Source organism: Phaenicophaeus curvirostris, chromosome Z (assembly GCF_032191515.1).
Source record: "Phaenicophaeus curvirostris isolate KB17595 chromosome Z, BPBGC_Pcur_1.0, whole genome shotgun sequence".
In the NCBI taxonomy this organism is placed as follows: Eukaryota; Metazoa; Chordata; class Aves; order Cuculiformes; family Cuculidae; genus Phaenicophaeus; species Phaenicophaeus curvirostris.
The window spans coordinates 18,666,632-18,680,328 of NC_091431.1; the positions used below are offsets into that span (position 1 = coordinate 18,666,632).

General features: G+C 46.6%; 1 protein-coding gene across 1 annotated transcript; it reads left to right on the forward strand.

Annotated features, from left to right (window-relative positions):
* Positions 1-2,268: 2,268 nt before the first annotated feature.
* On the forward strand, positions 2,269-12,610 carry MBLAC2 (metallo-beta-lactamase domain containing 2). The gene is made up of 2 exons (XM_069880473.1): positions 2,269-2,727; positions 8,833-12,610. The coding sequence occupies exons 1-2, from the start codon at positions 2,298-2,300 to the stop codon at positions 9,216-9,218; spliced, it is 816 nt and encodes a 271-aa protein (XP_069736574.1). The 5' UTR covers positions 2,269-2,297; the 3' UTR covers positions 9,219-12,610.
* The last annotated feature ends 1,087 nt before the right edge of the window (positions 12,611-13,697 follow it).

The window sequence follows — 13,697 nt, forward strand, 5'->3', positions numbered from 1 at the left end:
TAGCCTGAAGAATTATGTTTACAGTCCCACCTCATCCCCTTTACCAATCTCTGTCTCGGGATTGTACAATCCATCGGTTGGCAAGTAAAGCCGAATCACAGAATCCCTAAGGTTGGAAAAGACCTCTAAGATCGCCAAGTCTAACCATCAGCTCAACACCACTGTGCCTACTAAAATATGTCCTGAAGTGCCACGTCTACACGGTTTTTGAACACCTCCATGGACTGTGTCATTTTCTGCAGAGGAAGATGTCCAGAAACAGGATATAATAGAAGCCTGGCTGAAGCAAAGTGCTAGTCCCCATTCCTCAATACTATGTAAAACTCAACTCAAGGCCCTGGCCCATAAACCCCATGTGTTGATTGCCATTAACTGCAAGGTTACCACATCACACCCTGCTTGGGACAAATGTTGCTGTTGCAGACCTCCTGTATCATCACATCTAATCCCATTGCTAATGTGCATGAGTTCAAACAGGGAATGAGACAGCACAATAACTACAGCTGCTCATACACTTGTCTAAAACAACACGAAATCCAGGAAAGAATTACGATTAGGAGCCAAGAAATCCATACTTTAAGATCCTGTAAGATTCCCCCAAACAGAAGCAATGGCTTTTTTTACGAAATGCCAGCGAGTAACAAGTTGATGCAAGCATTCTCCTACTTATTAGTTTTAACAGCAGTAAGCTCTGCCTGGATAAAACAAAATCACATGATATATTTCCACATCACTCAGTAACACAGAAAGCTGCCTAAAAATAAGCAGAAAGATCTAAATAAATCATTCAAAGACAACAAAGCAAAACCTAGCCCAATGCAGTTAATTAATTGGAAATAAAAAGGAAAAAAAAAAAAAAAAGTAGCAAACTCATTTAAAAACAGGATTAAAAGCAAGATATGAGCCTGGCAGAATGCAGAAAGATAAAAGACAGTAAAGGCACAAACATGAGAAATTATATCACTTAGCAGTGAAAAAAGGCAACCAAGAACAGAAGAAAACAAAAATTACAACAGTTAGGGAGACGCCCAGCCAGCAAGGAAAACAGTTTGTAAACACAATGAATATAAAGGTCTCATTTTTAAAATGTAGGTTTAAAATGAATTCTCTGTGGCATTTTATTGGAATGGTGTGTTAGAATCATAGAATGGTTTGGGCTGGAAGAGACCCCAAGGCCCATCCAGTTCCACCCCCTGCCATGGGCAGGGACACCACCCACTTGATCAGGTTGCTCCAAGCCCCATCCAACCTGGCCTTGAACACCTCCAGGGATGGGGAAGCCACCGCTGCTCTGGGCAACCTGGGCCAGGGCCTCCCACCCTCATTGTGAAGAATTTCTTACTAAAATTATTGTGATGAGAATCAAAGAGCCTTCAAACTGGCAATACGTCAGCTCTGGAGTTTAACTGAAACACACGATTTTTTCAAGCACTCTGGCTTAGCAGGTTTATGTCTACTGACACCATGAAGTGAGAGAAATACTGAGGGAAAAGCTGAGCTGTGGATCCAAGCCCCTAGCCTGACAGATGTATGGGACAAACAACATTCTGGCTTCCTCTGTGGATGGGATCCATCCCATGGGATCACTGTTGGGTTCATGGCTTCTGTGCCATTGGCACTATAAAGGAGAAGGAACAAGAGAAGGGAAGGGAGGGAAAAGGGGAAAGGGAAGCGGGGGGAAAAGGGGAAAGGGAAGCGGGGGGAAAAGGGAAGGGGGGGAAAAGGGAAGCGGGGGGAAAAGGGAAGGGGGGAAAAGGGAAGGGGGAGAAAAGGGAAGGGGGGAAAAGGGAAGGGGAAGGGGAAGAAGGAAGTGGAGGAGAAAAACGAGGAGTGAAGGGGAAGCAGAAGGAGAAGAAGGAAGTGGAGGGGAAAAACGAGGAGGGACGGGAAAGCAGGAGAAGAAAGTGGAAGGGAGGGGGAAACCGAGAAGAGAAGGGGAAGAAGAAAGGGAAGGGAAGAAGAGGGAAAAGGAAGGAAGGGGAAGAGTAGGGAAAGAGGCAGGGAAAGGGCAGGGGAGGAGAGTCAAATGGAAAAAGGAGGAGAGGGGAGGAGAAGGGAAGGGAAAGGAGAGGCAGGAGAAAAGGGAGGAGAAGGAGAGGGAAGGGAAGGGGAAGGGAAGGGGAGGGGAAGGGGAGGGGAAGGGAGGACAAGGGAAGGAAAAGGAGGAGGAGCAGAAAGAAGGGAAGGGGAGGGAAAGCGACGGAAAGGGAAGAGAAAGGCAAGCGAGGGGAGGCGAAGGAAGGGGAGGGCAGGGGGAGGAAGGGAGGGAGGAAGGGGAGGGCGCTGCCCCGCGAGCCATGTCGGCGCTGGAATGGTTCGCGCACAAGCCCCTGGGCGGGGGCGTGTTCTGGATTCAGGAGCGGTTCTACGAGTCGGGGAACCGCGCCAACATCTGGCTGGTGCGGGGGTCGCGGCGGGACGTGGTGATCGACGCGGGGCTGGGCCTGCGCAGCCTCCCCGAGTACCTGCGGGCCGCGGGGCTGCTGGGCGCCGGCCGCCCGCCGCTCGCCGTGGCCACGCACGTGCACTTCGACCACGCCGGGGGGCTGCGGCACTTCGAGGAGGTGGCGGTGCACGGCGCCGAGGCCGGGGCGCTGCTGCGCGGCGACAACTACGAGGAGGTGACGTGGCTGCGGGACGGCGAGGTGGTGCGGGAGCCGCGTCCCGGCTGGAGGGCCAGGGCCTTCCGGGTGCCCCCCGTGCGGCCCACGCGGCTGCTGCAGGAGGGTGAGCTGCTCGGGGGCGGCGGGCGGACAGACAGACAGACAGCAGCGCCCGGTGCCGAGCCTTCCCCGTCGGCGGAGCCTGACCCGGCGCCAGAGCCCCCCTCCCTGCTCAATCTGTCCCTGTGCAAACTGCCCACACCCCCCACCCCGTGTAAAACCTCCCCCTGCACGGACCTACCCTCTCTGCAGAACCTTTGTCTGTGCAAAATCGTCCTTCTGTGCTTTATCTGTCTCTGTGCGAAGCGTCCCCCTGCACAGAACATTACCTCTCTGTAGAACCCCTCTCTATATAAACCCTTCCCTTTATACTGAACCTCCCTCTGTGCAAAACCTCCCCCTGCATGGACCCTTCCCCTTGCAAGTCCTTCCCTCTCAGTACAACCTGCACCTCTGCAAAAACCTTCCCCTTACAAAACTGTCCCTCTCTGCCGAGTCTGTTCTTGTGCAAAACCTCACCCTGCACAGAACCTTCCCTCTGCAGAACCCGTCCCTATACAAACCCTCCCCTTTATGCTGAACCTTCCTCTGTGTAACTCCTTGCCCTGCACAGAACCTACCCTCTCTGCAGAACCTGTCTGTGCAAAACTGCCCCTCTCTGCTTTATCTGTCCTATGCAAAACCTCCCCACACCACAGAACATTCCCTCTGCAGAACCCACTCCCTGCACAGAACCTTCCTCTTGCAGATCCTTCCCTCTCAGCACAACCTGCCCCTGTGCAAAAACCTTCCCTTTGCAAAACCTTCCCTTTCTGCTGTATCTGTCCTATGCGAAACCTCCCCCTGCACAGAACCTTGCCTCTGCAGAACCCGTCCCTATACAAAACCTCCCCTTTATGCTGAACCTCCCTCTGTGTAAAACCTCGCCCTGCATGGAACCTACCCTCTCTGCAGAACCTTTGTCTGTGCAAAACCTTTCCTCTCTGCTTTATCTGTCTCTATGTAAAACCTTCCCCCTGCACAGAACGTTCCCTCTCTGTAGAACCCCTCCCTATATAAAACCTTCCCTTTTTGCTGAACCTCCCTCTGTGTAAAACCTCCCCCTGCATGGAACCTTCCCCCTGCAGAACCCAGTCCCTGCACAGAACCTTCCCCTGCAAATCCTTCCTTCTCAGCACAACCTCCCCCTGTGCAAAAACCTTCCCCTTGCAAAACCTTCCCTCTCTGCTGTATCTGTCTCTATGTGAACCCTCACCCTGCACAGAACCTTCCCTCTGCAGAACCTTTGTCTGTGCAGAACCTTCCCTCTCTATCGGTTTGTATGCAAAACCTCACCCTGCAAAGAACCTTCCCTCTGCAGAACCTGTCCCTGTAGAAAATCTTCCCTTTATGCTGAGCCTCCCTCTGTGCAAAACTTCCCCTGCACAGAACCTTCCCTCTGCTGAACATGCCCCTACACATATCCTATCATACAGTCATAGAATCGTCAAGTTGGAAAAGACTTTTGAGGTGATCATTGAGTCCAACAGTAACCTGTCCGCTACTAAATCATGTCCCTAAGAACCTGCCCCTGTGCAAAAGCTCCCCTCCCTGCTGAATTTGTCCCTGTGCAAAACCTCGCCCTATGTAAAACCTCCCCCTGCACAGAACCTTCTCTCCCTGCAGAACCTTTGTCTGTGCAAAACCTTCTCTCTCTGCTTTATCTGTCTCTGCAAAACCTCCTCCTGCACAGAACATGCCCTCTCTGCAGAGCCTGTCCCTGTGCAAAACCCTCCCTCTCTGCATGACCTGGCTACAGGACAGCAAGGTGGTGTGGCAGCCAGCGCCTGGGTGGAGAGTGAGGCCATTCAGGGTGCTCCCCTTGCAAACCACACAGCTGCTGCAGGGAGTTAAGAGGGAGCAGGGAGGGTGGGAAGCGCGTACCTTGGCTCTGTGCTCCTTCTGCTTTAGGGAGCTTAGAGCAGGGCTTGGTTACTGAGAACCAGACTGGAATTCCTTATGCAAAACCTTCTGTCTCTGCAGAACCGGTCCCTGTGCAGAGCCTTCCCCTTGCAAAACCTTCGCTCTGCTGAACCTCTCCCTGTGTAAAACCTCTTCCTGCACAGAACCTTCCCTCTCTGCAGAACCCTTGTCTGTGCAAAACCTTCCCTCTCTGCTTCATCTGTCTCTTCGCAAAACCTCCCCTTGCACAGAACCTCCCCTCTCTGTCCTTGCGCAGATCCTATCAAAGAATCATAGAATCGTTTGGTTGGAAAAGACTTTTGAGATGATCATTGAGTCCAACAGTAACCTGCCTACTACTAAATCATGTTCCTAAGAACTTGTACAGAACCTGTCCCTGTGCACAACTTCCCCTGTCTGCAGAATCTGCCCCTGCACAAAACCCATAATGGAACCATAGAAATGTTTGGTTGGAAAAGATCTTTGAGATGATCATCACGTCCAACTGTACCTGTCCACTGTTAATTCATATCCCCAAGAACCTGTCCCTGTGCAAAACCTCCCTATGCAAACCTGCCTCTGTGCAGACCCTGTCTTGTGACCCTGTCCTTTCTGCTGAATGTCGCTGTGCAAAACGTTCCACTTGCAAAACCTTCCCACTCTGCTGAATCTAATCTTGCGTAGAACCTGTCACAGAGTCATATAATGGAATAGTTTAACTGGAAAAGACCTTTGAGATGATCATCAAGTCCAACCATACCTTCACACAGCTAAATACGTTTCCTAAGAAGCTGTCCCTGTGCAGAGCCTGCCCCTGCACAGAACCTGCCGTTAGTATCAAGGAACCACTAGGTTTGAAAAGATCTTTGAGATCATTGAGTGCAACTGTACATGTCGACTACTAAACCATATCCCTGAGCACCTCATCTATGCAACTTTTACATCCCTCCAGGGACAGTGACACCACCACCTCCCTGGGCTGACTCTGCCAGTGCCTGATAATACTTTCAGTGAAGAAGTTTTTCCTGATATCTAATCTGAACATGTCCTGGCGCAACTTGAGGCCATTCCCTCTTATACTGTCACCTGTCTCTTAGGAGAAGTCCCTCCATTCTACGCAAACCTGTCCTTGTGAAGAACCTGACCTTGTTCGCAGCCTTCTGCAGTCCTTGGTGTGGGATAAAAACAGAGATTACTGGGTTTAATTCTTGGTTCTACCAATTGTGAAATGATATTGACAGGGTTGCAGAAATGTGCATGAAGTGTCCTGGGTTTACCTGTTGATGCAGGATTTTCTCTGTAGAATAAGACTCGCTTAGCACTAATTTGAGTGCCTCACTAATTGAACACCCCAGGTTTAGCCTCAGGATTCTAACAGTTTGTCACAGTGTCAGTCTGCTCTGGCATCTGGTGACTAATTGTTTATAGACTGTTCAGGCACAACAATGTAAAGAACAAAGCAATTTACTGAAGCAGGTACTGTGAAGAGTATGGATTTTCTTTCACTCAATTTACATTAATGGAACATGTAAAGCAGTGGCTTGTTACAGTTCAAATTCCACAGAGTCTCTCACAGGCTGCGACGATGAGGTTATTTTGGCCACCTCATTGCACAGTGTGGTGAAGCAGCAGTTAAAGGGTGGCTGCCTGACAGATTGGTGACAGTTTCTTGTTGGCTGTTTTAGGCCATCCCACATAGGTGCCTGGGAAAGCACAACTGGACTTACTGGAGGCTTCAGAGAAGATCTGATGTGACTTTTAACTGCAGTTCAACAGTAGTTTAAGTTGTTCTTTTATTTAAAAGCGAGGAGAAATCATTAAAAAAATAATCTTGCTAAGGAACAAACACACTCGCTGTCAAAGTAACACCTCGATTTCCAAGGCAGTGCTTATTGAGACATCCTGCATGGAAGTGGTGTGTCATCTCCATGTGTGTGTCGTGGTTATGGGTGAAGATACCTTCTAAGGCTGAAAGTACAGAATCTGGCAGGAGCAATATTTTGTCACAATCAAAAGCCACAGCTGTCACTGGGGCATTGCCTGTCTCTCTTTTTCAGTTTAGTTTTTGCTTTACCATAATCTTGCCTGGTCTTTCAAACACTTTTCATTTTGGCTGTTCGAGCTGAAATTGTGTTTACTTGCATTGTGCTTTTCCATTTACTGTTTTCCGAGGCACTGGTATCTCCCAAGACTGACAGTTTCCTTCAGCTGTGTTGTTTTTTTCCTTCAATTCTGTACATTCCTTCTTTAAATTCTGGATGCCATATTCTGTTTCTTTATGCTTTTCGCAGTCCCAGGAGCACTTTGAAGTCCACAGGAACACTTTGCCACTTCAGTGGTAACTTCACCACTTCCACTTCTTTTTCATGCACCAATATGGGCATTTTCTGCACAACCTCTCCAGAAGTCAGGTCAATTTCTTTTTCCAACCAAGGCTTCCCAACACTTTTCTGCAGTGTTGGGCAAGTTTTCTCTGATAATTTTGAAACTAGCTAATTCTGCAGACACAAGGTTCCATTTCCACATTACGTACAGCATAATCAGGTGTACCTGTTCAATGTCTTCCATCCTTTTCAGTTGAGTACCAAAGTGCATCATGTCCTGCTGTGAGAGATCTGCCTCTCAAGAGTTAAGTGCCTCTGGGCTTGCAGAGTCTGGAGTAAATCCATGGCATGCTTGTATCTGGTGTGAGACAGATCTGTAACCTTCAGATTTCTCGAACAGTAGAGAACATTCTTGTTCTTCTTGGAACTAGAAACTCATGTTACAGTTTTAAGCATCATCTTACAGTGGTACTGTTCAAGGCGCCATCCAGCCTGGCCTTGAACATTTCCAGGGAGGCGGCAGGCACCACTTCTGTGGGCAGCCAGGGTCTCCCTACCCTCATCGCGAAGAATTTCTTCTTAATGTGTCATCTAAATCTTCGCCTTCATTCTGTCACTCCATCCCCTTGCAAAAAGTCCTTCCCCAGCTATCCTGTAGCCCCTCTCAGTATTGGAAGACCACTAAAAGGTCTCCTTGGAACCTTCGCCATGCTGAACAACCCTGACTCTCTCAGCCTGTCTCCATAGCAAAGGTGCTAAAGCCCTCAGATCATCTTTGTATTCTCCTCTGGGCCGGTTCCAGTAGTTCCATATGCTTCTTGTGTTGGGGATTCCAGAACTGAACACAGGACTCCAGGTGGGGGGTCTCATGAGAATGGAGTAGGGGGGGAATGGAAAAGCATTTGCATTTCAGCTGGCAAAAAGTTGACCTAATGTTAGGAAAGTTCTGTTCTGATTGAATGAGATGAAGAAAATGTATGGAGGCCAGTCTTGGTTTTCCAGCAATTCATGTTCTATCATTTTGTCATTAAAAAGTAACAGCAGTGAAATTCTAGGTGAATTAATTGAGGGTAAAATTATAATAAATCAAGAAACAGTAAACTTTACAAGGAGACCCAGCTTGGATGTGTTCTGTTTGTTTCCCGTTTTATTTTCTTGATCACATTTCTTTTCACCTTGTTTAGTTTATTAGGGTGGAAGTAGATTGAGTCAATGCAGCGCAAACCTGTGCTAACTATTACTGTCATAGGAAAATACCTTAATGTCAGGTGCATCTTTCAGATGCCTCTTTGGCATTGACCAAGAAAATAAATGTCCCACTCCTAGGTATGTAGTATATATAAGCTCTCAGCGTATGGGTAGGTTGTATTCCCAACACAAGAAGGATATGGAACTGTTGGAACAGGTCCAGAGGAGGCCATGAAGATGATTGGAAGGCTGGAGCACCTCTGCTATGAGGACAGGCTGAGAGAATTGGGGTTGTTCAGCCTGGAAGAGAGAAGGCTCTGGTAAGACCTTACACCAGCTTCCAGTACCTGAAGGGGCTACAGGAAACCTGAGGAGGGACTTATTACAAGGGCATGGAGTGATAGGATGAGGGGGTATGGCTTTAACTGGAAGGCGGAAGAATTATATGAGACATTATGATGAAATTCTTCACTGTGAGCATGGTGAGGCCCTGGCCCAGGTTGCCCAGGGAAGTTGTGGCTGCCCCCTCCCTGGAGGTGTTCAAGGCCAGGTTGGATGGGGCTTCGAGCAATCTGGTCCACTGGGAGATGTCCCATGGCACAGGGTTGAGTCTGGGTGGTCTTTAAGGTCCCTTCCAACCCAAAACATTCTATAATTCTGTGATTCCCTGTGATATTCAATACACCATAACTGTTTGTGTTTTCCTTTGTTTGCAGGGGATGTGATCAGCCTTGGAGATCGACAGCTCACTGTCATGCACATGCCTGGTCACTCCAGAGGCAGCATCTGCTTGCATGACAAAGACCGGAAGATTTTGTTCAGCGGAGACGTGGTGTACGATGGATCCATGATTGACTGGCTTCCCTACAGCAAAGTGAGTGATTATGTCACAAGCTGCCGGCGCCTCATGGAGCTAGTGGATAAAGGTCTTGTGGAGAAGGTGCTGCCTGGGCACTTCAACATATTTGGGGCAGAACGGCTCTATCAGTTAGCTTCCAACTACATCTCGCAAGCTGGAGTTTGCCACAAGATTTCTACCTGTGCCATGAGATCCATTGCAAGCATAGTACTTCGCATTACAAATCCGAGGCGCACTTCTTAATGTCAGTGTTGTGTGATCTGTTCCCTGCTGAAAAACCTACCCACTTGTGGCTTGTGAAAGTGTTTATACAAGCAAAAGCAGTGTGCATTGGTAAAGAGCTGGCGAAGTGATACAGGTGAGCTTCAGAAATTCTCCGTATTTTTGCGTACTTTACTCCTATTTTTCTGAAAAACATGTAAGCTTTAGCCAAATCTGCCATTTTTCTTTCTATTATTTCAGGGCATGTTTGCACATGTATTATGATTGAAATGTATCATTTTATTTTTGTTACGATTCTGACAGATGCATATATGCCAAAATGAGAGATTTTACATTTGTGCCTGGAACCTGGTTGATGTAGCATGAGGTTTGTGACTGCTCAGCTCCTGCTCAGATTGTGGCCTGATGCAGCTCGCGCTAAGCCATGGTGTGTAAGGCCAGCAGGACGCAGGAGGTGGAAAGAGGGTGTTCTGCAGCTGCTGTTGCTGTCTGCTGCACCCGTCATCGCTTGCGTCTTTGCAAAGCAGTTTCCTGGCAGTTTCTTTAGAATCCAGTAACATATGGAAATGCTGTAGACCAAACGTCCAAGCTGGAAGGTAGAGATACATCTGGTGACCCAAAAAGCTTTTCATCTGGATACAACAGCAGACAGACTGCTGAGGCTTTCCTGCTTCCTGATGTGGTGCAAGGGCAGTAGAGCCAGAATGAGCAGTCTTACCCTCATCTAGGAAACTATTCTGCTTGTGGGCATCAGAGTCAGGAATTAAGGGATTCTGTGAACTAATAAAAGTGTTAGACTGTTCCGTACAAAGTCAATTGAGCCCTTGCTTGATGTGTTCGGTGTTTTTTCAGATGAGCTCATAAAATAGATGTTATTTACAGAGTAGACTGTTCTGTAAACCTGAGAGAACTGGACAGTGACAAGCTTGAAGCCTTTATTTATGTTAATTTTCATGTGACTGGATTGTAATTTGATGCTAAATGCTCTGTGGCAGGGGAAGGATGGAGGCTTTACCATGCCTGACCCTGCCACAGGTGCTGGATTAAACAGCCAGTACAGTTGTTACTGCAAAGCGAATGTAACGCAGACTGTTCCCTGTGTGCTTATGAGGTGTTTGGTGCATGTAGTTCTTAGGAAAAGTGAAGTGCCCTGTGTTTGACACCATTCCAATAACAAGTTGAATACATTGAGAAGTGCTAAATGACATTGTAACTTGCTTATAAAAATTGAATGTATGATGTTTAAAACCTGTTGAAATGGTTAAAGTTTGTGTTAATTATTCTAACAATTTATATATATAATATTTAACTCTTTAAAAGGACACTGTCTGATGTTATTTTTGTATATAACATATAAAAAGAGTGTGAATGTTTTCCCCAGCTTTTAGTGGCGTTTAACCTTATTTTATTTGTTTGGCTTTCACTTTATGGGGAAGCTTTTTTACCCCCTGTCATCATACCCAACAGAAAGGGAGCCTGAAGTTTGGGCTCTGTGTAAGGCACAGGGCAGTGTGAGCTGATAGGCTTCTCAGCAAGTGAAAAAAAGAGCTGCAAAATAAAAAAGCATCTCTGTCTAAAAGTTAGGGGAATATCTTATGTAGTGCTTTCCACCTTTCACAGATCACTGCACTCCTGCCTTTGCTATTTTACTATATTCTTCCCGGGAATTTGTACTGACAGGTTGTGACATGCCTAGTTCCTGTTAGCAGTGCCTATCTCCCAGCTGCGGGAGAACTGGAAGAGGGCAGGACAGGTGTAGCAATACAACACTTGAAAGACCAGTTATCACGCAGATCACAGTCCCTTTTTGCAGAAATCCAAGTACACATTTAACCACTGGGTAGATTTCTATCATAAATGAAGCTAAGAGCTTTTTGTCTTGTCCTCATTCAGTCAGAGGAAAGAATACAAAAGGTCAGCCTGGGAAGCAAAACATTCAATCCACGAGGAGGCCCAGAGCAAACTCTACAGTGTAGTTTTCCCTTTTGGCCTGCCAATGCGTGCTGTTGTTTATGTAGTAGCCCTGACACTTTTCTTATTAGCCAGGGATTTACAGTGAGAAGCCACAGATCTGAGGTGGCATGTGGAGAAGCCAGAGTGAAGAAGCGCAGAGCACTGAGGCTCACACCAGTTAACTGGATGGTCACTGGTTACTCAGCAATAACTGACTGACTTGCTATTACTCATCCGTGGCATAGCCAGTAGCAGTCGTCTTCTGATTTGTGAAGGCTGTAGGAGCACTGGTGAGAACCATGTGCCATAAAACACAGAGAGAGCTCTTCTGTCACAAAGCCTGCCAACAGGCATGCCAGTTGTGAACACATTGCAAATGTTCATAAGGAGGATGAGATCACGTTAAATTAGCATTTCCTGTTATATCACTATCAGTTTGTTTATCTGATCCAATATTAGAAGCTCTGTAGCCAAATTTTACTGTATTGTAAGATGTGAGGTCCTACAAGACGGCTGACAGCCATGCTGATTCAAAAGGAAAGATTTCCTCCTGAAAGGAGGTTGTAGCAAAGTGGGTGCTTGTCTCTTCTCCTAAATGACTAGCGATAGGATGAGAGGAAATGGTCTCATGTTGCACCAGGGGAAGTCTAGATTGTACATTAGCAAAAATTTCTTTGCGAAAGAGTGGTAAAGCACTGGCAGAGGCTGCACAGGGCAGTGGTAGAGTCTCCATCCCTGGAGGGGTTCAATAAATGTAGATATGAAACTCAGGTTTAGTAGGCACGGTGGTGTTGGGCTGATGTTTGGACTGGATGATCTTGGAGGTCTTTTCCAACCTTAATGATTCTATGATTCTGCAGTTTGTTTAAATCTGTGCTCAGCATCAGCTACAAGATCCTTCAGTGGCTGTATCCCTGTCAGAGTGCCCGATTAAGCCAAGCTTAAATCCAGTAAGTATACATAGATAATAGCAATTGTCTGTCGTTTTGTTGTTGTTGTTTTTCTTAAACAAAACTTAGGGGATAATTTCCTAGCTCAGAAGTGAGTTTTATGTGACCAGAGCCCAAAATGGGGCGCCTTAGTAAACTGCTGCTATAATCCACTTGAAAGTACTTTTTGAGAGTCTCTGAATTATTTTTGTATTATGAGAGTTCACTACTGGGTAAATGATAATGTCTTAAGTATAAAGAACCGGCTCTGAATATTTCTGTTAAGAATTAACAGATTTTAAGAATAAGAGTTTGACAGTGTCCCTTTAACACTACTTGGATTAAATATTTAAACAGATGTATGTTTAAATATTGCAACATCTTGTGTATTTAAAACTGTGTTATATATTTATAAAATTTAAATGTGTGTTAATGCCATTTTTCAGTAGACTGGGGATCTGACAAAAAAATCAGATTTGCTGTGTTATCTGTGAAGACTTTTGTGGTGTTAAAGAGTTTATACATAAATAAATAATTATCATAATAAAAAATGTTATAATCCTATGCAGTCCAGTCACAATTTCTAAGTATTTTTTGAGAGAAGCATTTTTGCCTTTAAAATGGAGTGTTAAATATTTAGAAGTTGCTAGCACTGTTTTTTTATGCTTCTAAGCAAGAGAATCCATTAACATTCAAATATCATAGATGGATGTAGCAAAGCTTGTATAAAAAAACATGAATGGGTACTTCAGCAGTTGCCCAGGTGGCCAGGAAGGCCAATGGCATCTTAACCTGGATCAGAAACATTGTGGCCAGCAGACCTAGCATAGTGATTGTGCCCCTGTACTCAGAATTGGTGAGGCTGCACCTCGAATCCTGGGTTCAGTTTTGGGCCCCTCACTACAAGAACATTGAGGGGCTGGAGCGCATGCAGAGAAGGGTAACGGAGCTGGTGAAGGGGCTGGAGAACAAGTTTCACATGGAGCAGCTGAGGGACCTGAGGCTGTTTAGCCTGGAGAAAAGGAGGCTGAGGGGAGACCTTATCACTGGCTACAACTGCCTGAAAGGAACTTGTAGTGTGTTGGGTGTTGGGTCTCTTCTCCCAAGTGCTAGGTGATAGGACAAGAGGAAATGGCCTCAAGTTGCTCAAGCAGAGGTTCAGATTGGACATAGAAAATTTTTCTTCGGTGAAAGGGATCTCAGGCACTGGCAGAGGCTGCCCAGGAAGTGGTTGAGTCACCATCCCTGGAAGTGTTTAAAAGACGGATGGATGAGGCGCTGAGGGGCATGGGTTAGTGATTCATAGGAGGTTGGATTCAATGATCCAGTGGGTCCTTTCCAACCTAGCGATTCTGATTCTGTGATTTCTCAGCCCTTGTCGTCTCCATATTCTGTTCTGTAACGGTCTTTTCTAACCCGTAATTTCCCATCTTCACAAAATCACAGAATGTCCTGAATTGCAAGAATCCCACAAGATCACTTCCAACTCCTGCCCCTGCAAAGGACAACCCCAACATTCATACCGTGTGTCCAAGGGCATTGGCCAAATGCTTCTGGAATATCGTCAGGCTGTGACTGCTTCCCTGGGAGCTGTTTCAGTGCTTCACCACCCTCCGTG

Excerpts from the sequence above, each read along its gene's own strand:
- MBLAC2 (XM_069880473.1), top strand. The coding sequence starts at position 2,298 with ATGTCGGCGCTGGAATGGTTCGCGCACAAGCCCCTGGGCGGGGGCGTG. Across the intron at positions 2,728-8,832 it reads CACGCGGCTGCTGCAGGAGG|GGGATGTGATCAGCCTTGGA; the intron begins GTGAGCTGCTCG and ends CTTTGTTTGCAG.